Source organism: Zootoca vivipara, chromosome 2 (genome assembly GCF_965207765.1).
Source record: "Zootoca vivipara chromosome 2, rZooViv2.hap1.1, whole genome shotgun sequence".
NCBI classification, from domain to species: domain Eukaryota; kingdom Metazoa; phylum Chordata; class Lepidosauria; order Squamata; family Lacertidae; genus Zootoca; species Zootoca vivipara.
Window position 1 is genome coordinate 71,364,507 of NC_142584.1, and position 24,376 is coordinate 71,388,882.

General features: G+C 44.0%; 1 protein-coding gene across 3 annotated transcripts in view; it reads right to left on the bottom strand.

The window, feature by feature from the left end:
• Window positions 1–14: 14 nt before the first annotated feature.
• DNAH1 (dynein axonemal heavy chain 1) overlaps window positions 15–24,376 on the bottom strand; it is a 122,904-nt gene continuing 98,542 nt past the window's right edge. For all 3 annotated transcript variants that reach the window (XM_035106095.3, XM_088662192.1, XM_088662193.1), the window contains exons 57-79: window positions 23,504–23,671; window positions 23,160–23,351; window positions 22,584–22,715; window positions 16,661–16,786; window positions 16,163–16,282; window positions 15,359–15,508; window positions 14,405–14,565; window positions 13,888–14,113; window positions 13,594–13,789; window positions 12,070–12,221; window positions 10,490–10,686; window positions 9,851–9,995; window positions 9,438–9,596; window positions 7,219–7,350; window positions 6,032–6,202; window positions 5,651–5,830; window positions 4,431–4,607; window positions 3,833–4,003; window positions 3,007–3,137; window positions 2,306–2,450; window positions 1,756–1,962; window positions 1,073–1,307; window positions 15–317 (exon numbers count right to left, since the gene is read on the bottom strand). In XM_035106095.3, coding sequence (XP_034961986.1) covers window positions 196–317; window positions 1,073–1,307; window positions 1,756–1,962; window positions 2,306–2,450; window positions 3,007–3,137; window positions 3,833–4,003; window positions 4,431–4,607; window positions 5,651–5,830; window positions 6,032–6,202; window positions 7,219–7,350; window positions 9,438–9,596; window positions 9,851–9,995; window positions 10,490–10,686; window positions 12,070–12,221; window positions 13,594–13,789; window positions 13,888–14,113; window positions 14,405–14,565; window positions 15,359–15,508; window positions 16,163–16,282; window positions 16,661–16,786; window positions 22,584–22,715; window positions 23,160–23,351; window positions 23,504–23,671 — 3,795 coding nt within the window. In that variant the 3' untranslated portion in view covers window positions 15–195. The remainder of the gene's footprint in view (window positions 318–1,072; window positions 1,308–1,755; window positions 1,963–2,305; window positions 2,451–3,006; window positions 3,138–3,832; window positions 4,004–4,430; window positions 4,608–5,650; window positions 5,831–6,031; window positions 6,203–7,218; window positions 7,351–9,437; window positions 9,597–9,850; window positions 9,996–10,489; window positions 10,687–12,069; window positions 12,222–13,593; window positions 13,790–13,887; window positions 14,114–14,404; window positions 14,566–15,358; window positions 15,509–16,162; window positions 16,283–16,660; window positions 16,787–22,583; window positions 22,716–23,159; window positions 23,352–23,503; window positions 23,672–24,376) is intronic.

Consider the following 24,376-nt stretch of genomic DNA (forward strand, 5'->3'; position numbering starts at 1 on the left):
GTGCCACAGTCGTCTGTGAAACCAAAGTTGATATTTTATTAATGTTATAGGATTAAATTGATAAAATGATAGCATTATCACAATCTTATGATCAGCTGTGTTTCAGGAGAGGAGGCTTTCATCAAACAAGTCTAGTTGCATAACTTCATTCTCCTTTAAGCTTCAGGAAGCTGCTCAAGTCTACTCCTTCAGTGTTTAGAAATCTAAGGCACAGATCAAGGCAACACCCCGTTTAATCCAGTGCCTCTGAGGCTTACTGCTTGGAATTTCTACAGCAATCACATAGTTAGTAGAATGGCCCGTTGTGGACAGTGTCCCTAGCAAAGAAAATGAACAGTGTTAGACTGTAGTACACTGAAGATAATATCTTTGTACCACTTACAGGCTGATGATCCTACAGCTGAAATGACATTTGCTACAGGAGTTTCTTTGTCTTCAAAACTGGCATGATTTCTGCAAAAGAAATCTCTGGAGATGGAAAAGTAGCTGAAAAAAATTATCATGGCTGGAGGGCAGAGCACTTTCTTCCTTGTTTGTTCTGCTTCCCCTTCCCTAGCAAAGGTTTATGGAAACACCATGTAACAAGGGTTTGTTTGTAATCCCCAGATTGTTTGAGAGACGAGGGAAGTTTTTTATCTTGCTAAAAGTAGTCAAAGATGCAAAGGGACATATCTAAAATTCTAACCTGATTTTCAGCATGAGAAAGCACCTGTCTCCCCTATTGCTAGATTACTGTAGTCTTTCTTAATATGTTGTTGAACTACAACTCCCATCATCCCTGACCTCCACTAAGTTAGGGGTGATGGGAGTTGTAGTCCATCATCTGGGGACCTAAAGTTGAGAAAGGCTAGATCAGGCATCCCCAAACTTGGGCCCTCCAGATGTTTTGGACTACAGTTCCCATCATCCCTGACCACTGGTCCTGGTAGCTAGGGATCATGAGAGTTGTAGGCCAAAACATCTGGAGGGCCACAGTTTGGGGATGCCTGGGCTAGATTCACGAGAAGAATTTCTAATACTGTTCCTTTCCAAGTTTGGCATACTTGACCCAACCTTCCCCTGAAAGGCTTACCTGCACGAGTTAATGTCTTGTAGATGGGACACAGATAGATGCCTTTGGTTGGAGGCCTGCGATTAGGCACAGGAACTAGCCACAGGACTGCCATTTCTGTGTATAGCTCCTTTGGCCGTGACTCTGCAAGCTGAAAAAACATGGGGTCCCAGCGAGCTCCTTCCAGAAACAAGCCATGGATGTAGCATCCTTCAGGAGGACGCTGAGTTAGTGCCTGCACAGGCTGACTCATCACCTAAATTGAGAGGGTGGGAAAGCAAGTTTTCATCAGTAAGTAAGTAAGTAAGTAAGTAAGTAAGTAAGTAAGTAAGGTAAAAGAAATGTGCCAGTTTGAAACAACAGAAAAAAGAAGTATGCCTGTGGGATTGTATCAAAGGAGTTTGTATCTGAGCAGAATGATTGTGTCGAGTTTGGGATACCTGTAGCACAGTGGTTCTCCATTGGGGGTCCGTGGACCCCAGGGGGTCTGTAGCACCATTCACATAACATAACCAAATTTTTAAAAGTAGGGGTGTTTCGTTGTAATTGGGAACCACTGCTCTAGCAGTTTGAATGTAATGGGGGACTAGGAGTGGGTAACCACAGGCACCTTTCAGTTGCAAAGCTATCACTTGGGTTTTCAGTAGGTAAAAGGGTAAAAAAACATCACTTGCTGAGCTTTGGATACAACATGATCCACTGACCTTGAAGTCAAAAGAGATGGTGTCTATGGAAATGATAGACTTTCTGGCAAAGTTCTGCAGTGTCCCTGTTAGAAAAGCCTGTGGGAAGAAGAAGCCGCTTATCCAGAACACAGGTGGGATCCCTTTTTCAATCCACCTGTGCAAGAAGTCAATGCGCAGCAGCAGGTCGTTCACCCAGGAGGCCAAGGGCTTCAAGGAGGGATAGGCCTGTGGGAAGAATGGCGTTGGAAGAAAGGGCTGTTAAGCATCTGTAAGTCCCAGTCCTTTGAATTGCTATGAGGCAAACATTTTAAATGCAAATTAAAATTAACTCTACTTGGTCAGCCGGTAATCTATGGTGCTAAATTTCTACAATGTAAGCAGAAACAGTGTTTTTTTAAGGTTTGGCTTCATCTGTACATCTGTGAAGTTTCAGTCGGGCTTGGCGTTCCTTATGAAAGAACTAACCAGTCATAGCAGCTAAGTAGTGTAGAGGCGTTTCTCCCATTTTGCAAAACAACTTGCTGCACTGCTGCAACTACAAAAAACAGTGCATAGCACTCAGAAGTACCTTACTATTCCACATCTCCGGGACAATATTGTTGTATAAACTGATGGACATCAGTTCTAGCTGGGATGACATCACCACTAGGCCTTTGAGAGCTTTCAGCAGATCTTTTAAACTCGATGCAATGACTGCCAGCAGACGATTATATCTGTGCAAAATCAAGGCAGGTATTCTTGTTAAAAAAAAAAAAAAGCAAACTCATCCAGTGCTGTGATTTTAGTAACTTCCGTGAGTATATATAACTGCACTGTTTTGTAAACCTGGGGATATCATGTTTGATTTATATGCTGGTTTTCAACAAAATTTTCAACATATATGCAGCTCTGTAAAGGCTGTTTAAATTCATTTTCAGTGTAACTAGATATTAATATGTCTGAAATAAGAATTCTGGGCTGGGGAGTGTGGTATTTGTTTCTTTCCACATTTCAATTCCAGAAAAGTTATAAATAGTTCAGTTTGTATAACCTTAAGCTGCAACACAAATTTATGTGCTGTGAGGGTAATGTAAATGGGGTTTGTCCTCAAATGCCCAAATAGGTGGAGAAAGGCAGCTCCTGCCTCATTTACCTGCCTGCAGATCTATTGTACCCACTCGCTCTCCATAGCAGTTGCTCCTCTACTAGTTTCAGTTTACTAAACTGTAAACTCTGAGAGGCACCTGCAGAGGAGTCCTGCAAAGAGCTGGGTTAAAGTAAGACTCCTACCTGATCACTTCCTGCGCCAAAACAGTGTTCATGGACTCCTCATACAGTACAGGATATCTCAACATTACTCTCTGCAAGTCAATGGGCTGAGGCACTTTCTGCAATATATCTTTTGAGGTCTCCTCCACAATCTAGAAAATGGATGGAAAAGACGTTTGTGGGTGGAGAACTTCAGAGTAGCTTATTTAAACTGGGCGAGAGAAGACTCGTGTCTAAGATGAAAATTTATTTGTTTCTGCTCTCACATTACATATGCAATTTCAACTGCAGTCGGGCTGTAAGGTCACATAACCTTTTAGGTGGGTGCCTTTGCTCCCTTGAGATGCCTACTGTAAGACAGGTAGAGATCTTCACACAGCAAAGTAGTTCTGTAATAAGGACAATGCTATTTGTTTGTTTGTTTTTAAAAAATATCCTGACTTCACAATTCAAATTCTGTACAAAAAAGTGCTGAATTCTGTGATCTGTAGAAATTATGCATATTAAGAGCTGCTGAATACTTTTTTATTTTGCATAACATTCTGCATGATTTTTAGTCATGGCCAAGAGCTGCCATTGCCTACTAGAACTCTTATTCTGCTTCCTTTCTGAGATTTTGGGAGACATTGCCCACACACTTTTCAGGTTATCTTTAGCCATAAGGACTAGAAATGTTTTTGTTTTAAAATGAAAGGAAGATTCTCAGGAAGCTGAAGTGTGTCCATTGTGGCATTCTGAGCTATTTCTGCTCTACTCTGGCCTCTTGGTATATAGGCAGCCCTTTCTATTAAAGAGTATTTCTGGGTGGGGGTATGTACTAAGTTCATATTCCATTAGGTTTACAGACCTCTTCCCTGCTCCGCCCTCCTGCCGTTGATGTCTTTGGCTGAAGTTGAATAATGGCCCCAAGTAGTGCAAAAGTCTCATTCTGAGCAAAGGTGATATTAGCATTGTCATGCAATCCAAATATCTCAGGCATGTCATTGAGGGGAAGGCTCTTGATGTACTGGATGTATCCCTAGGGGGGGAAATCAACATGCAGAACAATGAGGAGGAATTTCTTTAAGAAAGACCAAATATAGAGTGAACTACTGAAAGAAAGGGAGAAACGGTTCCAACAGTTATAAAAGAACACATTCTAATCAGATTGTTCACCTACCAAGTTGTGCTTATGAATTATGTGTTTGCTTGGTTAACCTGTCACTCAGGGTTTCAACCAAAATTTGGATTTTGGAAGAATTGTTACAACCCCTGCATCAGCATCGTTCATTTTGTTTCAGGAACAGACTCATCTGCGAGAGATCTTCACAAATCTGATACAGACTCTTAGAAAATTGGTTCACTTTTGAATCAACCAGGCACATACAGAACAACATGCTCAGACTAGTATAGGTTTAATTCTTTCTATAGTGCAGTGTGTTTGCCTCCTAGTTTATGCAACTTACATTAAGGTCATAAGTGGTACTAATCTGTTTGTAGACACCAGATTCTGAGTAAGAAAACTCTGGAAGGAGAACATCTGGGTTGTAGAAATCTTCCAAAATATTCATGATGCAGCGCCTGTCCCAGTCATCCGTCACCCGGCCTCCATAGTTAATCTCACCTGCTGTGTACTTCAAAACCTACAAAAGGACAAGGACATAGAAATGGCAGAGGAGGCTGTGGCTTGGGTACAAGAGGAGAGCAATTTGGGGCACTTTGCCAGCCGTCTTTTTCCATGCCAGAAGCCACTCTGAAGAACTGAAACACTCTCCAGGGAAAGAGCACCCGTGCAAGAGATCACCTGGCTGTGCATGAGTGCAAGTGCCTTCTGTCATGCACAGGGACTTTCAGATCCAAGTCTCCACCATCTACTTACACACGTCAAGAACGTTTTTCTCTGGCTGGTTCAGCTACAGCATTTAAAACAAGCACCAGCTTGGATTGGCCTGCCTCAACTACTCCAAACACATGGTGTCTGATGTTTTAATTTGTTGGAAGCCGCTCAGACTGGCTGGGGCAACCCAGTCAGATGGGCAGCATATAAATAATACGCATTGTTATTGTTGTTACTGTTATTAATATTAGACAGGGAAATAAGGGCACACCATGCTGAATGCAAGAGATGGATTTACAGTTAACAAGTGTGGCAGCAATGGATAAGAGGGTGCGGAAGGTTTGACAGAGGCTGGGAAGACGCTTCTAGGTGAACACGGTTTAAGTATTATTATTATTATTATTATTATTATTATTGACAAACACTGACTAACGATGAAGGCTGTGCAAAGGCAGATTATTTGGACCAATCTAAATTACTTCAGTTTAAATATTTTGAGTAATTTAAACTGTACACAATATTCAGGCCCACTACTTGGAGACAGATAATCCTGTCGCATCAGAGCATGGCAAGAAAGGCCTTAAGTATATTTTGCTGCAGCTGCTTTGTGGCAGCAAGTTATTCTACTGCTTCTCCAGAGAACTGAGGAGAAATGGTGAATATGTTCAGCCAAACATGGAACTTCAGGCTATTTAGCAGTATTTCCAATAAGGCTAGATGCAGTATCTGACCCACTCCCCAAGTATTAGGTCATCTACATAATCCATCTTCCTTGGGGGATTTTATTCCTTCACACACGTTTTCTCACACTCCAGATTTCACCCTCGGCATGCACCACTCTCCTCCTACCTTATAAGGGATGTTTTCATATTCATCCAGAAACATCTTCAGTTGGCTGATGCAGATGCGCAGATCTCCATCTGTGAACTCATAAGGAATGTTGAACCCCAGTGGCCCAAACTTCCTCCTTTCCAGTGCATTCCCATGGAAGAGGCAAAGCGAGAGGAGCAATGATTTGAACTCTGTTAGCTGCAAGATGCAGAAATAATGAGGACATACATTGAGAAAAGCTCTTATGGGTCCTAAGTGTCACAGGATAAGATGCTGCTACATTTCCATTAACAGTTGCTTCTAATGAGCAAGAAATGCATGCCTCCCCCCCCCCCTTGGTGGGAGAAAGCGAAGAATGATAAAGTGCTGTCTGAAAACTTGGGAAATGGGACCTCTTACCTTGGTACAGGAGTTCAGGAAGTCATTGTTCAGGCTCATGTAAGATTTCAGCAAATTAGCCTTTACTCCCCGTGGTGGCTCAATGGTCATCTTAGATCCGTTCTGGAGGATGGACACTGGAAACTTGTTACTAGGCAAACTGGTGAGCCAAAGTCTGAAGTCCCGGTGCACCTAGGCAATTGAAATATGAGCCATGTATAATCAGAGAGAAAGAGTTTCGTTCTACTTTTTAGAAACAACTTTTCTACAGAAGAGTCTTTTTTCACTCCCATTAGAGAGGTGTTCCTCCATCACAAAGGGACCAGCAAATATATTTCTCATAGGAGGGAACAGTCAACGTTTCTCCTAAGATATCCTGCTTACTTTCGTGAGATTTCAAAGACATCCTGCAATAAGAATGTGTAAGGAGAACATCGAGAGAAAGTGACACTTGCTGCAAGTTCCTTTATAGAAGCAAAAAAAATGCTCGCTGGAGATTCTATTTCATCTTATTATCTTGCTCCCATATGGAGCCTCTAGATCAGGGGTCCCCAGACTACGGCCCGGGGGCCGGATGCGGCCCAATTAGCCTGCCAATCCGGGCCGCGACCACCCCCGCCGCCCGCCGCCCGCCGCCGGCGCGCAGCGCGGCAGCGCTCTTCCGGGTTGGGAAAAAAGCGCCGAAAATCCTTTGTGCGCATGCGTATGGGCCTCTCCCGACCCGGAAGAAGTCATTTCTGATGCACTTCCGGGTCGGGGGAGGCCCACGCGCATGCGCACAACGGATTTTCGGCGCTTTCCCCACCCTGGAAGCGCGCCGCCGCGCCAGTATGCGCCCGTGCGCACTCCCCCGCCCGCCGGCCCGCACAGGCACGAGCTCCCCCGCCCTCCGGCCCGCCGCGCGATCGGCGCGGTGGGAACCGGCCCAAACGCCGGTAAGTCTGGGGACCCCTGCTCTAGATTCTGCAACTAATCCCTCCCTCCCCCACCTTTTTTGCCCAGCTGCTTGTTGGCAGCATAAGCATGCTCTCTAGAAAGATTGTGCCTAACTATTGCTGTCCCATCACTTTAACAATTTTTCTACAGATACCTATAAACATTTACATAAGGATCAGGGGAGAAACTTTGTGGAATCTGCTGAAAATGCACAGCAAACTATTTTGGCAATCGGTGAGGGAAGCAAAAGCTGAAGTCCCTCTGTGTGTCACCTTGTCGGGGTTGATGCTTTCAATGAGTCGTTCCAAAGAAGGCATCCAGCTTGGAGCCAGGTGGCAATTCTGGAAGAAGACCCACTTCCCACGCTCCATAGCACTGCGCATCATGGCTTCTGCGCGGGGACCCTAAGAAGAAACACAGAATGACACAGTTAGCCACAGGTCAGTCAGGGTGGCTGCACTATGCAACTAAGAAAGAAGAGATTCTTCATTTTCTTCATTATTATTATTTTTGAAATATGCCCAAAATTGTATAGTAGCAAAGGCAGGTCAGAAAAGGCATGGGCAGTGTTTGATGAAATCTAAGGAAGCAGAATGGTGGCGCTGAGCCCCACTTCAATCAGACTGGAGAGCTTCAAGGCAAAATATGATTCTCTTGGGAATTTCAGTTGTCTTGGCACATAATTTTTTTCTTTGTAGCTCAGATTTTGGACTGACTCATAGCAGAGACCATGGTTTCCATTCACAGGGGTGGCATAATTTAGGTGCTTCAAAATACCTGGGCTTGCCTACTATCATAAGCACCTTCTAGCCAACTTATAATCTAAGCAACCCTGTACATCATTTCCTGTTAATATCTGCTATTACAAAACTCCTCTGAGATCTTCATGCGTTTCTGCTGAATAACAATCCCAACAAAACCTTCATGTTTCCCTGCTAGATACTAATCTAATACAAGTACAGTAGAACCTCAGTTGTCGAACGTAATCCGTTCCAGAAGACCGTTTGACTTCCGAAACATTCAACAACCGAGGCGCAATTGCCGGTTGGCAAAATCCATCGAAAAAGTGGAGAAACGTGCCTTGGAAGCCGTTCGGAAGCATTCACTTCCGGGTTGTTGGCGTTTGGGTTCCAAATTATTCGGCTTCCGAAGCGTTCCACAACAGAGGTTTCACTGTATACACAGAAGACCCAGGATGAACCCCTACCGCCCCCACCATTATAAAGTACATAACCTCCCACTGCACCCCCAGAATTTCTGGTTACTGGCTGGGTTGGGCCAACAACAAGCATTGGGGGAAGGGGTCTAGAGAAAAATGTACATTTTGCCACAAATAAGGACTCTTGCATAATCTGGATCTTGTATCTAGTACAGAAAATGAGCATCAGTTGTTAGCCAGTAACACAGGGTAGCAGTGGGGAACCTCTATCCGGTGGACCCAGCCTTCCCCATTTGGCCTAGCCACACCCACCTGCCCCACACCTGAGGTCATATATGATTTCAGGTAGGGGGCAGGTAATGATGTGGATGGACCAAAAGGGAGTTGGTAGGTACCACCAACCAGCTGATTGCCAGGGCTTCTATAACACTGCGCACTGAAAACCTGATGCCCATTGGGCCTTTTGTGAGCAGTGCTACAAAAAAGGTCACCTGACAATGTGACACGAGGTGATTGACAGGTGAGGTGGGGGATATAAGGATTTGGGCTGCCAGTTAGATCCAGCTCCCTACCCCTGACTTAAGGGTGTGAAGGTCACTTAGAGCGTTGTAGGCTCTCAAAGTCCATGTCTGCCTGCAGGAGACACCCATACAAGATGTAAGAAGGAATACTGCAGGACAGCAAACATGATTAAGATTTTCATGACACTAACATGAGTCTGACCAAACTGCGGGAGGCAGTGGAAGACAGGAGTGCCTGGTGTGCTCTGGTCCCTGGGGTCACAAAGAGTCGGACACGACTAAACGACTAAACAACAACAACAAATGTATTATGTCACCAGCTTTTGTGGAACAGAGTCCACAAGTGCCGTTACCCAGAATTCCTGAAAGCAGGAAAGTGTGTGAAACAGGTTTGCAGTATTTTGTAGTGGGTGTTGGAAGAGCTGAATTCAGGGTGAAACCTTGCACTCAGACATGAAAACTCAGTGGTGGACTTGAACACATCCACTGCTCTTATACTTAGTTATCCACTCAAAGATAGTAATGGCAGGAATCTACTTCACAAAGTAGGGAAGTTTAGGGAAGCTTTTTTGTTTAGGGAAATTTTTAATCTGTGATATTTTAATGTATTTTGGTATTTGTTGGAAGCCACCCAGAGTGGCGGGGGAAACCCAGCCAGATGGGCGGGGAATAAATAACAACAACAACAACAACAACAACAACAACAACAACAACAACAACAACGAAGTTCTTCGGAAAAGAGCTACAGAGCAATTAATGAGGATCAGCCATGTTTTAAGGGGTGTACAGCACTATAGCACTGGGCACTTACTTGTCCCTGTCCAAGAGAGATTGCAGATAGTTTCTTAGAAAACTTCATTTCTTCAGCAAATTTATAGAGATCAGCAGCTGGGTCTGTGCCAGGAGAGAGGACGAAGATAAGAGGGGTAGAAGCGGCAGATTCCTTAAACACCAGAGAGAGGTTTGCAGTCTGAAATGGGAATAAAGGCAGAATTTTTCTATTAAGAACTGGTAGTGGACAATGGAGAAGATATTTGCTCAGAGTCAGTGCACAGCGTTTCCCCGTCTTATGCTTTGCTATCTAGTGTTAGGAATAAGGCCATGGCTAGACTTGAGCTTGGCAGAGAAAGAAGGCGGCAGGATGAGACACTATGAGGTGATGGTTTTGCCAAACATCTATCTGCTCACCCCTCCTACCACCCACGCTCAACTGCTGGTAGCTACCTGAGGCTCAATGAAGGTTTGCCCCAAGTTGGCAGCCACAAAGTCCTGCATTGCATTGGTGACTTTGTCCCCTCGCAGGCAACGGAGGACCAGCAACTTCTGGAAGGCATCTAATGTGGCATCCCACTTGCCAGGCAGTTGCTCCCTGCAAGAGAGGAAAGGGCTGTGTCAGGTTTTCACATTTCACATTGAAAATGTGACCGGCGTAGGGCAAGACGACAGGCTTCTCAGAGTGGCTTTCGTGTGGCAGCTATAATGGGATCAATCTTTGTGACAGATCACTTGATGGCTGTGCTCCACCTCCACTGCTGGAGGCAATATGGCTCCATACACCAGATTCTAGGAATCATAGGTGAGCAGAATGCTGCTACTCTCAGGTCCTGCTCAGGAGTTTCCATAGCATCTGGTTGGCCACTTTCAGGATGCTGGACTGGCTGGGCCTTTGGCCTGAGCCAGCAGGGTTCTTCTGATGTTTTTAAGGAGCTGGCAAGGTCAGTAACACATCTCTAGCCATCTTCTGGCAGAATTACCATTGGCAAGGAACGGGGGTGAGGGATGGGGAAGGGAAGGCAGAGCCAAACAAAAACCAGTACAGTACAGTACCTACAACCCTACTGGGAACTGAAGGGGAAACGTCACCTGTGAGGTTCTGCACTATCAAAAATTGCTCGGAAACCATTCAGATTTGCCACAAAATCATCTGCAAAGCTGGAAAAATTGTGTAGGTTGGTCAAGGCCAAGATATCATTCCATGCTCTTTCGTATAACCATGCAGGAGCTGGATTATCTCGCATGGTCTTAACTGCACCACCTGAAATTAGGTATCGCCATTCATCCTGAATGTAAAAAAAAAAAAAAAAATCACAAATAATAGATAGAAAGAATTAGACTTTCTGCTTGTGAATTTTCCTTCCATGAACCATGGCCAGAAGTGCCAATGTATGGAGGTGTCCACCTCTCTGGCCCACAGATGGCAGGCTTGTCAAAATGTTTACAGACTCTTGACGAGGGACCAGTCAGCGTGATAAATTGTTGGGGCAACCATCACTTCCATAAGGTATGTTTGTGAGGACATTTCTGCACCGGTCACAGAAGGTTTAAGAACAAAGGTATGTAATACTGCTCCCCCTTCCCAGAAACGTAACATTCAGTGACACTAGTTTGTTAAGGATGCTGGGATTTGTAGTTTTACAGTTCCCAGGATTCTTTTTTTTGGGGGGGGGGAGGTCATGTGCTTTAAATGTGTGTTGGATGTGCTTTAGTGTGCTGTGGGTTAAACCACAGAGTCTAGGGCTTGCTGATCAGAAGGTCGGCGGTTCGAATCCCTGCAATGGGGTGAGCTCCCGTTGCTCGGTCCCAGCTCCTGCCCACCTAGCAGTTCGAAAGCACATCAAAGTGCAAGTAGATAAATAGGAACCGCTCCGGCGGGAAGGTAAACGGTGTTTCCGTGCGCTGCTCTGGTTCGCCAGAAGCAGCTTTGTCATGCTGGCCACATGACCCAGAAGCTGTCTGCGGACAAACGCCAGCTCCCTCGGCCTATAGAGCGAGATGAACGCCGCAACCCCAGAGTCGGACACAACTGGACCTGATGGTCAGGGGCCCCTTTACCTTTATGGATTTGCCCCAGGAATATATGTCTGGAAACACACCGTAGCAGTAGCTCTACAAGTTGCAACTGCTATGGGGAACACAAACATTACATGGATGTTTTCTGCAGCAAACAGATGCTCCTCTGCTCAGGTAAAGGGAAGTGGGTGCTTGTCATTTCCCCCTTCCATCTGAAACAGCCCCCCATATCCCATCCCAAGGGTGACCCAGCCACCTCACCCTCATAACAGGGAGTTCATTGAGCTGCAGAGGGAAAGGGAAGGTGGAATGCCTCATTCCATGAATTATGTTCCATTCACAGAAAGAGAGTTAGAATCAAGTTAGTAGGTGGTTGTCATACACGCATCTTTCACACACACACACACACCTGGCATAATCAGGTTTCCCAGATGCCTATATTCTGACATCTGCACATTCTGTGCCACCAATGAAACACAGGGTGGTGCCTTCAACCAATTTTAGTAGGTGATGCTGCATTATATCAATGGGCTATGCTTTAAGACATGTTTGTTGTACAGTGCATAGTGACATGCTTCGAAAAGCAGTCTCACAGCAGTTCACGATCGTACAGATACTTGCTTAAAAGGGTCCGAGGACGCAGTTTCACTGACCATGTCTATTTTGCCTTCATTCATCATGATCCGAATGCAGACCAGAAACGCAAACATGAGCTTGTGCTTCTCAAAGAGGCTCCGACACACATTGCTGTAGAGGCTGAAGGTGAGGTACTTATTGATATTTGCTATTCGCTTCTTTAGGGTGTCTGAAAATAAGCAATCACAAAATAACAATGCAGACAGCAAGTAGGAGGAAATGACCCACAATACTGCCATACGCTTTAGCACTGTGTTCATTATTCAAGAGGGCTTAGGCCCATGCTAGTGAGCCAGAAAAAACTTCTCCTGCTTCCTGCCTGGTGCTGGCATACTGAACACTGCCTGAAGAAATAAAAACTGCTAGGATGGCTGAAGGCCATTTAAAAGCCAAGTGCTTTGCACTGATAAGGATACCAAGTTAAAAGCTAGTGATTTAAAAGAATTCTCTCATACAGAGCTTGACAGTAGAACAATTTAGATATGGTGAGGGAAGGCAGATGGCATCAGGAACACCTGCATCTCTGGATTACATACTAGTTCTACAGCATAAATGGCTGAATGTTGCCACCACCACCTGAAATGATGACCCTCTTTACAGATTCAGTAAAGTGGATTTTTTTCTCTGAACCCCGTACAGAAATAATTTGGGATCAAGCTGAAGTTCATTGAGATTCTGCAACTCTGGCAATAAGCTAGTCGGGGCTGATTATGATCCATAATGAGTACAGGTGAAACTTGGAATATTAGAATATTGTAGAAAAGTGCATTTATTTCAGTAATGCAACTTAAAAGGCGAAACCAATATATGAGATAGATGCATGATATGCAAAGCAAGATATGTCAAGCCTTTATTTGTTGTAATTGTAATTATTTGACGTTAGGTGGGTCAATTATAAATGGAATGTAATTAATGAAATGTAATGGCAATGTTTATTTTTGTATTACTGTAACTATTTGTTTTATTACTGAGGAATTTCCAAAAGAAAGCATTTGTAAAAATTAAAAGAAAATAAAAAAATAATGAGTTGCATTACTGAAATAAATGCACTTTTTGACGATATTCTAATTTTCAGAGTTTCACCTGAAAGGTTTGTGTGCTAATTTTATTCCAGCACTGAGCTCCATAGCTGCCAAGTTTTCCCTTTTCTCGCGAGGAAGCCTATTCAGCATAAGGGAAAATCCCTTAAAAAAAGGGATAACTTGGCAGCTATGCTGAGCTCTACTGGATATTGAAATGCAAGGATGAACAAATCTCCAATCCTTCGAAAGCCTGAACATCTTCCAGAAGAACTGCAAGACCACCTATTCATTTTGAGATGGCTTGTAACTAACATAACAGGATACACAGTATAGCATTTGGGATACCAATATATTACATTTTTACTTTGCTGAGGTTACTATCCTATGGCTAACAACTTTACTATGCTAACATAATACTTTAGAAACTCTGAACATGCGAACTACAGTTCTATAGTTCTAAGTGAGACTGAGGGGTTTGGGATGGGATTCTCTTCACACACAGCACATTATCAGAGGTACCTGCTCTCTCAGCGTTTGCAATTCCCGTCAGAAATATGTTGAGGAACCATTCCAATGAATACTGGTACATTGGATCGACATTGGACAAGTCTGAGACACAGAAGAAGAGGATCTGGGTGCGGACAGCCACAGGCACATACTCCAGCCGGGTGATGTCAATATCCTTCTCTGTTTGTTCAGCTATCTTCACTTTGGCCTGCAGGAGATTCAAGACTGAGACAAAATGCACCATTCCATATTAAGTCAAAGCAAACAGCTGACAGGCTGCAGTGGAAGTGCAGATCAGTCACCAACCTGAATCTCCCCTGCTTTTAGCTTGGATGCCTCCAACACTTTGATAAGCTCCAGATCATCAACAGGGTTCCCCTCAGAAGAGCTCAAGCGGTACAGGATCTGATCTTCTATCTCCTTCAGCTCCTGTCGCATCTTGGCATTACTGACGATCAACTGGTTCTTGGCCTCTTCCAAGTCAGGCCGCTCTTCAGCTACCACTTGGCCTAGCAGCTGATCCTCTAAGCCACTGTAAAAAGAAAAAGTAACCACACATATTACAATTTGAACAACAAAGGGTCATATGGAACCTTCATGTTCTATTTGAGCTTGGTTTCAGACTTTCCCCAGCTGCAAACTGCATGCCCAGCAGGGCTCAAATTCACAGTTCCATCTATCAAGATTGATGGGATGCAACCTCTCACTCAGACCTACAGGTGGGGAAAAGCAACTGACGTGATTAAAGTGGAGGACTTTTAAGCCCAAGGAGAGTATCAGAACACTTGCTGGGATCAGCAATGAAAAGTAGAGCTGGTGTTACCTGGGGGATAGGGTGAAGTTAATCAGCGTAAGTTTGGTGGATAGCTCTGGTGTGTAGTGGGGATTAGGTAGGTTGGTGGTGATGTACATCTGGAAGTCCTCATGGTATGGAATGATTGTGTCTCCAAGCTTCAACACTGTGCTACCTTGCTGCTTATAGGTCTGTGTATCAGGGAAACAAGTAAAAAGAAGAAGCAACAAACATCTATGCAAACAAAAGAGACACAATTCTGTAACAGATAGTACCACAACTTTCATAGCCAACTCTGTCCAACAAATTCATGTTGTTGAGAGTGTACGGATAGTGTGGCTTGGGGTGGGCAAAAGTAGATGGCAATGATGAGGCCAGAATGGATTTTTGCAGGATTTCTGGGCTAGTATCAATCCACAACCAGAAGACAGATTTGCATGTCTCAGCATCAAAGCTGCTTCCTAGTCCCAGTTGGTCCAGCATATTAACAAGCATTTCTCTTCATTTTATGGATGATAACGGGAGCAGCAGCCAATACAGTGGTACCTCGGGTTACAGACGCTTCAGGTTACAGACTCCGCTAACCCAGAAATAGTACCTCGGCTTAAGAACTTTGCTTCAGGATGAGAACAGAAATCGCGCGACGGCGGCAGCAGGAGGCCCCATTAGCTAAAGTGGTACCTCAGGTTAAGAACAGTTTTAGATTAAGAATGGACCTCCAGAATGAATTAAGTTCTTAGCCCGAGGTACCACTGTAGAGGCAAAACCAGCTGTCAGGGGAAGAAGTAAGCCTTCTCCTACCTCCCAAAGCTTCTCAACTACAAATTTTCACCTTTGTAACCCCTATTCACACAGAAGATGCCAGTTCTTAAAGATGAAAGGCACTCCAACATTAGGGTAGCCCCTTCACTCAGTGCTGACAGCAGAAAAGTTGCCAATGCCTGCTAATATTTTATCAGACAGGCACAGACAAATCAGAGGCACCTGTTTTAGCAGGACAGGTTCAAGGGCCGGATCCAGTTCTTCGCCAACATTCTCCAGTAGGAACGGCTTTCCAAAACGAATGGCATTCTCCAAGCTGCGCAGGAAGTCCCGATCACTGAGCTTAGATGTATCTAACCCACTATCTCTCTCCTGAAAAACAGAGGTGGTGCAGAGAAACTCAGTACAGGTGATAAGTGGGGGCCTGCTTGTGTGAATGTGGAACAACAAATGGAAAATTGATTAAAAGAGACATGGGGTGGGGGTGGAGAAATCTGAGTATAAGCATCCACTTTGTTAATAAATTGAACACAGCAAACACCCAGACCTGCGACTCAACTCTCCAATGTGTGAAAGCAATCAAAAGGAACACTTGTGTGATAACACCTTTCACTGCTCATATTTCTTCATGATAACAGTTCAATGCCCCGTTCTGCTTTTGCTTTTTGATCACAGCTTTTCACATTGCAAAATCAATACTCGGAATTGGAAGCCGAATCTTCAAACCCATGAAGTTTGGTTTTCTGCTTTAACATTCTTAAACCATATTTCCATCATTTCATGAAGGAAAGAGCAGATTTTTTTAAAAAAATAGTAATAATAAGATAATTAGAAGATTCAGATAACAAGGGTGTGTATCTTTTTACATTTGCATTTATAGTTTGCAAACTGGGAATTTTAACAGTGAGATGTAAACAACATGCCTTTATAGGAACAGAACTTCAATCTCAAGAGATAGGATGGGGTACCAAATCCCCTGGTACCACTGAACTGGATTAATGACTTTGGAGAAGCAGAAGCCCTTACCAAGTTTTTTATCCATTTGTTGGCTTGTCCCTGGGGGTCTATAAAGAGAGTCCAGCGCTGAGAGAACTGGGTTATCATTCCATTCTCCACAGACAAAGTATCATTGGGTAGACCTGCAATCTGAATAATAACACATCATTTTAACAGTAAACACAAATTCTGCATACTCTGCCCCTAAACAAAACTGCACTGGCAATAACGTATGTTCTGCAGCAAGGAAAATGAATTGATGTAACCTGTGCAAAATATGTCAATCAAGCAAATTTTCCATAATTTAAACTTCTGCTAGTGGAGGAGAGGACAAGGTGAGGTGTGCAGTGCAGTCTATTGTATAGTTATTATTTGATTCACTTCTGGAGTTTTGTCTACAATTGAATTAGGGCCCGGGAAACCAAAGCCATGTCCACATCGCTAGGATTCAGCCCCACATGTTAAAGGTATTCAAAGCACGGGAACACATTTCAAAACAATTCAGTCAGTGTACACTGTTAACATTACCTGCCATGATCGGATTTTCACTGGGTCTCCAAGTGTGGCTATCAGGTTTGGTTCTTTCGTGTGTGGAACATTATACGTTTCAAGCTTACTTATCCATTCGTCGTAAAGTGAATTGCGGTATTGGCCCTGCAAAGGAAAACTATGCATCACTGATATTACATCAGTATTACAGTTAGCTAAATTAGGCCAACATGCTGAATAAGAGCATTGAGGCCCACATGCTTAGCTGTTCCAATGGATTATCTAGCATCCTGTTCACACAGCAGCCAACAACATACCTATGGGAAGCTCACGGGACATGAGCGCAACACCACTCTCCCCACTTGTGCTCCCAAGCAACTGGTATTCAGCAGTTCATCACTGGTTGGCGCAGTGGGGTGATGCTGAAGAGCCACCCTCCCAACGCTGGTGTTGCTGCTGTTTACAGTGTGGTGACAGGACAAGGCAATAGTGAGGTTGGGGCTACTCTGGTGCTCCTGCTGGGGAGCCTGTGAAGCCCCAAGCCTGCTGCTATCCTGCCCCTGCACTGTCCTGTTAAGGGGCAGCAATGCTGGTGTCAGGAGGGCGGTTCCGCAGTGCAGCCCACTGTGCAAACCACTTCTGTACACAACCATCGTGACTAGTAGCCACTGACTGCTTTCTCCTTCATGGATTTATCAACATCTCCTTCAAAATTGCCCAGGTTGGTGGCCTTTACTGCATCACATGGTGGTGAAAGAGGACTTCTTTTGGTCTTTCCTAAATCTTTCAACATACAGCTTCATTGGATGACTCTGGGTTCAAGTAGTAAGAGAGAAGGAGAAAGAATTCTCTCTATCCACTTTCATCTACACCCTGGATAATTTTCTATACTTCTATCATGTCCTACTCCTTTCTTGTATGTTTTTTTCTAAACTAAACTGTTCCAGCCCCTTGCTAATTTTGGTTTCCCTTTTCTGCACCTTTTCCAGGTCTACAATAGCCTTCTTGAGATGAAGGAATGAGAATTGTACATAATAGTTGATGTGTGGCTGCACATCAATTTTTATAAGGGCATTATGATATTGGAAATTTTATATTCACTCCCTTCCCTAAATGAGCCCGAATATGGAATTCCTCTTTTTATATAGCTACTGCACACTGGGGTTGGCATTTTTGTTAATCTATCTACCTTGACAAAGAATTATTTCCTGGACAATGACCACCAATTCAAGCCCCACTAGCACATAGGTTTTAAAAACCCAATATGCATCACTTTATACTTGTCAACTATCAATTGCACTGGCTGTTTCTCTTGTGGGACAGATTTAGTAGGTAGGAGAGGATATATTAATTACAATTATCCTTCCAGTCTCCCCATGTGTTTGGGATTTAAACGTTTAAAATAATCAGCTTAGCATTTGCACTTAGAAAGTTAGCTGGTCAGAGTTTCAGATTACTATCCCTTGGCAGAAAAAATAGAAGCTAAGCAAAGGCTGCAAAAACTATTTAAATCCAGTTTTGAAGCAAGCTGGCTTCCCCCTTTATAGTTACCATACTTGGAAAAATAATCAAAACAAAAACTGTAAAGTAAGTTAAAAATAATGCTTATTTAAAGTCTTGCACTCATTTTCAACAAGCACCAGCAAAAACAATGCAGGTAAAAATACTTCTAGGTTACAAAATTCATAGTTAAATTATAAGATTCAACTATGTCTGCACATGGGGAGAACACAGACAGACAACTATCTCCATCAAAAGCATGGTACAAAGGGACAAAGAGAGAGAGAGAGCACAACATATGTCTCATTTCTTCCTGCCACTGGAAACAGGGGAAATGACATCACACAGAGCTCTCTCCCCACCAGTTACATTCCTATGGTCTAAGGCTGCCCATTTAGTAATTAATAGCTCTGTGGCCATTGGCCTCCAGACTTACTAATTAACAAGAATATGCATTGTTAGATTTTAACTGTAACTATCCCAGTTTCAACGCTTGGATGTTTGACAATTCAGCACTATGCCACTGTTGTTTAGCTATACTTCTTCTTCTTTGGCGATCACTTGTGGCCAAGTAAGATTGTCTTCCATAAAAACGGTTTTAACAATGAGTCCATAAGTGACTGTGGAGGCCAATTCTGGATCCACACGTCCTTCCACAGTGGGGACATAGGTTTCCGGGCGGGAGTTGATCACGGTGTGGATTTGCCAAGCATGCCTTCCTCTTAGCATGTTTCTCCCTTGCGTCCTGAGTTCGAGTGTCTTCAAAGCCCATGACACCTTTGGTAAAGGCTGTTCTCCAACTGGAGCGCTCGCAGGCCAGTGTTTCCCAGTTGTCAGTGTTTATACAGTACTTGTTGTTTAGTCGTTTAGTCGTGTCCGACTCTTCGTGACCCCATGGACCATAGCACGCCAGGCACTCCTGTCTCCCACTGCCTCCCGCAGTTTGGTCAAACTCATGTTCGTAGCTTCGAGAACACTGTCCAACCATCTTGTCCTCTGTCGTCCCCTTCTCCTAGTGCCCTCAATCTTTCCCAACATCAGGGTCTTTTCCAAGGATTCTTCTCTTCTCATGAGGTGGCCAAAGTATTGGAGCCTCAGCTTCACGATCTGTCCTTCCAGGGAGCACTCAGGGCTGATTTCCTTAAGAATGGATAGGTTTGATCTTCTTGCAGTCCATGGGACTCTCAAGAGTCTCCTCCAGCACCATAATTCAAAAGCATCAATTCTTCGGCGATCAGCCTTCTTTATGGTCCAACTCTCACTTCCATACATCACTACTGGGAAAACCATAGCTTTAACTATACGGACCTTTGTCGGCAAGGTGATGTCTCTGCTTTTTAAGATGCTGTCTAGGTTTGTCATTGCTTTTCTCCCAAGAAGCAGGCGTCTTTTAATTTCGTGACTGCTGTCACCATCTGCAGTGATCAAGGAGCCCAAGAAAGTAAAATCTCTCACTGCCTCCATTTCTTCCCCTTCTATTTGCCAGGAGGTGATGGGACCAGTGGCCATGATCTTGGTTTTTTTGATGTTGAGCTTCAGACCATATTTTGCGCTCTCCTTTTTCACCCTCATTAAAAGGTTCTTTAATTCCTCCTCGCTTTCTGCCATCAAGGTTGTGTCATCTGCATATCTGAGGTTGTTGATATTTCTTCCAGCAATCTTAATTCCGGCTTGGGATTCATCTAGTCCAGCCTTTCGCATGATGAATTCTGCATATAAGTTAAATAAGCAGGGAGACAATATACAACCTTGTCGTACTCCTTTCCCAATTTTGAACCAATCAGTTGTTCCATATCCAGTTCTAACTGTAGCTTCTTGTCCCACATAGAGATTTCTCAGGAGACAGATGAGGTGATCAGGCACTCCCATTTCTTTAAGAACTTGCCATAGTTTGCTGTGGTCGACACAGTCAAAGGCTTTTGCATAGTCAATGAAGCAGAAGTAGACGTTTTTCTGGAACTCTCTAGCTTTCTCCATAATCCAGCGCATGTTTGCTATTTGGTCTCTGGTTCCTCTGCCCCTTCGAAATCCAGCTTGCACTTCTGGGAGTTCTCGGTCCACATACTGCCTAAGCCTGCCTTGTAGAATTTTAAGCATAACCTTGCTAGCGTGTGAAATGAGCGCAATTGTGCGGTAGTTGGAGCATTCTTTGGCACTGCCCTTCTTTGGAATCGGGATGTAGACTGATCTTCTCCAATCCTCTGGCCATTGCTGAGTTTTCCAAACTTGCTGGCATATTGGGTGTAGCACCTTAACAGCATCATCTTTTAAAATTTTAAACAGTTCAGCTGGAATATCATCACTTCCACTGGCCTTGTTATTAGCAATGCTTTCTAAGGCCCATTTGACTTCACTCTCCAAGATGTCTGGCTCAAGGCCAGCAACCACACTACCTGAGGTGTACGAGACCTCCATATCTTTCTGGTATAATTCCTCTGTGTATTCTTGCCACCTCTTCTTGATGTCTTCTGCTTCTGTTAGGTCCTTACCACTTTTGTCCTTGATTATGGTAATCTTTGTACGAAATGTTCCTTTCATATTTCCAATTTTCTTGAACAGATCTCTGGTTTTCCCCATTCTATTGTTTTCCTCTATTTCTTTGCATTGCTCATTTAAGAAGACCCTCTTGTCTCTCCTTGCTGTTTTTTTGAAATCTGCATTCAGTTTCCTGTATCTTTCCCTATCTCCCTTGCATTTTGCTTGCCTCCTCTCCTCCGCTGTTTGTAAGGCCTCGTTGGACAGCCATTTTGCTTTCTTGCATTTCCTTTTCCTTGGGATGGTTTTCATTGCTGCCTCCTGTATAATGTTACGAGCCTCCATCCATAGTTCTTCAGGCACTCTGTCCACCAAATCTAAATCCTTAAACCTGTTCCTCACTTCCACTGTGTATTCATAAGGGATTTGATTCAGATTGTATCTTACTGGCCCAGTGGTTTTTCCTACTTTCTTCAGTTTAAGCTGGAATTTTGCTATAAGAAGCTGATGATCTGAGTTACAGTCAGCTCCAGGTCTTGTTTTTGCTGACTGTATAGAGCTTCTCCATCTTTGGCTGCAGAGAATATAATCAATCTGATTTCGATGCTGTCCATTTGGTGATATCCATGTGTAGAGTCGTCTCTTGTGTTGTTGGAATAGAGTGTTTGTGATGACCAGCTTGTTCTCTTGACAGAACTCTATTAGCCTTTGCCCTGCTTCATTTTGAACTCCAAGGCCAAACTTGCCAGTATACAGTACTACATTTATTTATTTTTTGTCTTTGTCCATGGAGTTTTCTTGGCAGGGATACTGGAGTGGCTTGCCAGTTCCTTCTCCAGATGGATCACGTTTAGTCAAAACTGTCCACTATGACCTGTCCATCTTGGGTGGCCCTGCATGGCATAGCTCATAGCTTCTCTGAGTTATTCAAGCCCCTTCACCACAACAAGGCATTGATCCATGAAGGGGATTTTTTTTCTCTCCAATACTTTGGCCACCTCATGAGAAGAGAAGCCTCCCTGGAAAAGACCCTGATGTTGGGAAAGATTGAGGGCACTAGGAGAAGGGGACGACAGAGGATGAGATGGTTGGACAGTGTTCTCGAAGCTACGAACATGAGTTTGACCAAACTGCGGGAGGCAGTGGAAGACAGGAGTGCCTGGCGTGCTATGGTCCATGGGGTCACGAAAAGTCGGACACGACTAAACGACTAAACAACAACATCATTTTTTAAGATTTGCCTTGAGGCAGTCTTTAAACCTCTTTTGTTGACCACCAGCATTACGCTTTCCATTTTTAAGTTCAGAATAGAGTAGTTGCTTTGGAAGACGATCATCAGGCATCCGCACAACATGACCAGTCCAACCAAGTTGATGTTGAAGAATCATTGTTTCAACACTGGTGATCTTTGCTTCTTCCAGTACACTGATATTAGTTTGCATGTCTTCCCAAGTGATGTGTAGAATTTTTCAGAGACACCGTTGATGGAATCTTTCGAGGAGTTGGAGATGGCATTTATAAGTGGTCCATGTTTCACAAGCATACAGTAAGGTTGGTAGTACAATAGCTTTGTAAACAAGCATTTTGGTTTCTCTGGGAATGTCCTGGTCCTCAAACACTCTGCACTTCAATCGGGAGGAAGCCACACTCGCAGAGCTCAGGCGATGCTGGATTTCGGCATCAGTGTTGGCCCTTGTGGAAAGATAACTGCCTACGTAGGTAGGAGAAGTGATTGACATTTTCCAACGTTACACCATTGAGTTGGATTTGTGGCGCTGCAGAGGGGTTATTTTGTACTTGTTGGTGCAGCACTTTGGTTTTTTGGATGTTGAGTGATAGGCCAAGCTATAATGTTTAGCTATAATGTGGGATGCAGCAGGAATTTGACCCAGAAACAGATTTTTCTCTTGGGGAACTTATTCTGAACCAGAACTAAATCAAGACACTGCTCAGGTATTCCGGAAAATAAAATATTTTTCCTACTCACTGTAAAAGGGCCCATGTATGCTATAAAGCCAGCTGAAGCCAACACATCCCCTGCAATGTTGTTAATCATATAATCCAGGTTCTGGACTGTTTCCTGCCAGCGTATCCTTTCATCAGCCAGGCCATTAATCAACTGGAGAAAAGAAAGATTGACATTAGTTTCTTCCTCAAAGAAGCTCCACCAAACCCCAGCAGAAAATGCCACAGGAAAACAGTGACTGGGACTGCCCACCTAAGCCCAACTGATTTATAGGAAATGAAAAGGCAGGTTTGACTCCCTGCTGTAATTCAGGCCACAAAATTACTATCTATGAGGATTTGGCTAACTTACTTGGGCAGAATTAATTTTCAGAAGAAATTGGTGGTTTTACTAGTATTTCCTCCCAGAGTTTCTGGAGAATGTGTCTGTCTTTTTAACAGCTCTGCTGATGTGAAACAAAAGAAAGCTGTTTCTTCGCCCCCAGTTATTTCCTTCAGCCTCTGCTCCCTGTCTTCTATCTTGCCCCAACAAGTGGTAGGTGAGGCCTGGTGAAAGGAATGGGGGAGGAGAATCCACAGTTGTGCCCGTGGCCCTTACCTTGTCAGCCCGACCCAGTCTCTGCTCACACTGATCACACTTCATCTCGAGTTCCTCTTTTGTGGCCAGAGTACCTTGGTATTTGGCCTGCAGGTTGGCAATGCCATCTTCCACTTCTCGAAGACGCTCCTTGGCCTCATCCAGAATCTTCTGTGTGGCCTGGAGATCTTCTTCAGCCTCCCTCAAGGCTTGCTGTGGAGAGAGAGAAATATTTGTGGATCTCAAGTTCTGCCATAATTCCAAGGAAAATAACTGTGGTTAGCAGCAATGGGGGCGGGAAGAGGCTCCATTGAGTTTTAGGTGTACATGCAATAACTTTGAAGAAGCACTGCTGTAGTTCTTACTCGTTTTGGCTCCACAGCTTTTGCCACGAAGTGATACTTATGCATGGCCCTGACCCACTGGCAGATAGATGTGCAGGCTTTGGACACTTTGGCTATGGCTGCTGGCTGAAATTCTTCACTGTCGATATATGGCTGGATTAACTTAATTACTGAATCTGCAATGTTGTCCTGAAAGGGTTAAAGAAGAGATTATGAGTGCTGGGAGCATCAAGGTCTGAGACATCAGGGGAGTCAGCTGTGCGGCAGAACCAAATCCCATGGCAAAAATTCATCAGTGCGGCAGGAAAAGCATAAACTCCCAATTGTGCACTCCCTTCTCTGTTTTGAGCTTCAAGCCAAGCTTAGGGCATTGCTTGTTCATTCTTTCAAGATGGCTTTTATTACTGCAAGGCAATGTGGGCAGTACAGGCTATCATTACCTCCCCAAAAAGTGGAGGGAAAGGAAACCATTTATTTTCATCTGCTGGTTCAGGCCAAGAATCAAAAGGTGAGTAGGCCAAGGAGTGTCCAGTGACTAATCACGGTCAAAAGGACAGCCAAGTATTCCTCTCATCACATCCCTTAATGGGGAACATCATCACTGACATTTGCTTCATAGCCAGCCTGTGACTACAGATAGATGCATGATCCATGTTTTACACAACCTTAACTTGGGAATAAATCGAGCCATTTCCTCCCAAAATTGGGATGTGGAATGAACTTGACCCTCTTTCCCCATTTGACAGCCAGGCATTGCTTGCACACCTCCCAGATCCTTGGCTGTCAAATGACAGCTTTGTATGGCTAAGAGAACTCTCCCCTGCCTAAGGGCAGCCCTGTTTAGGGAAGCTTTTAATGTTTAACAGACTATTGTATTTTAATATTTTGTTGGAA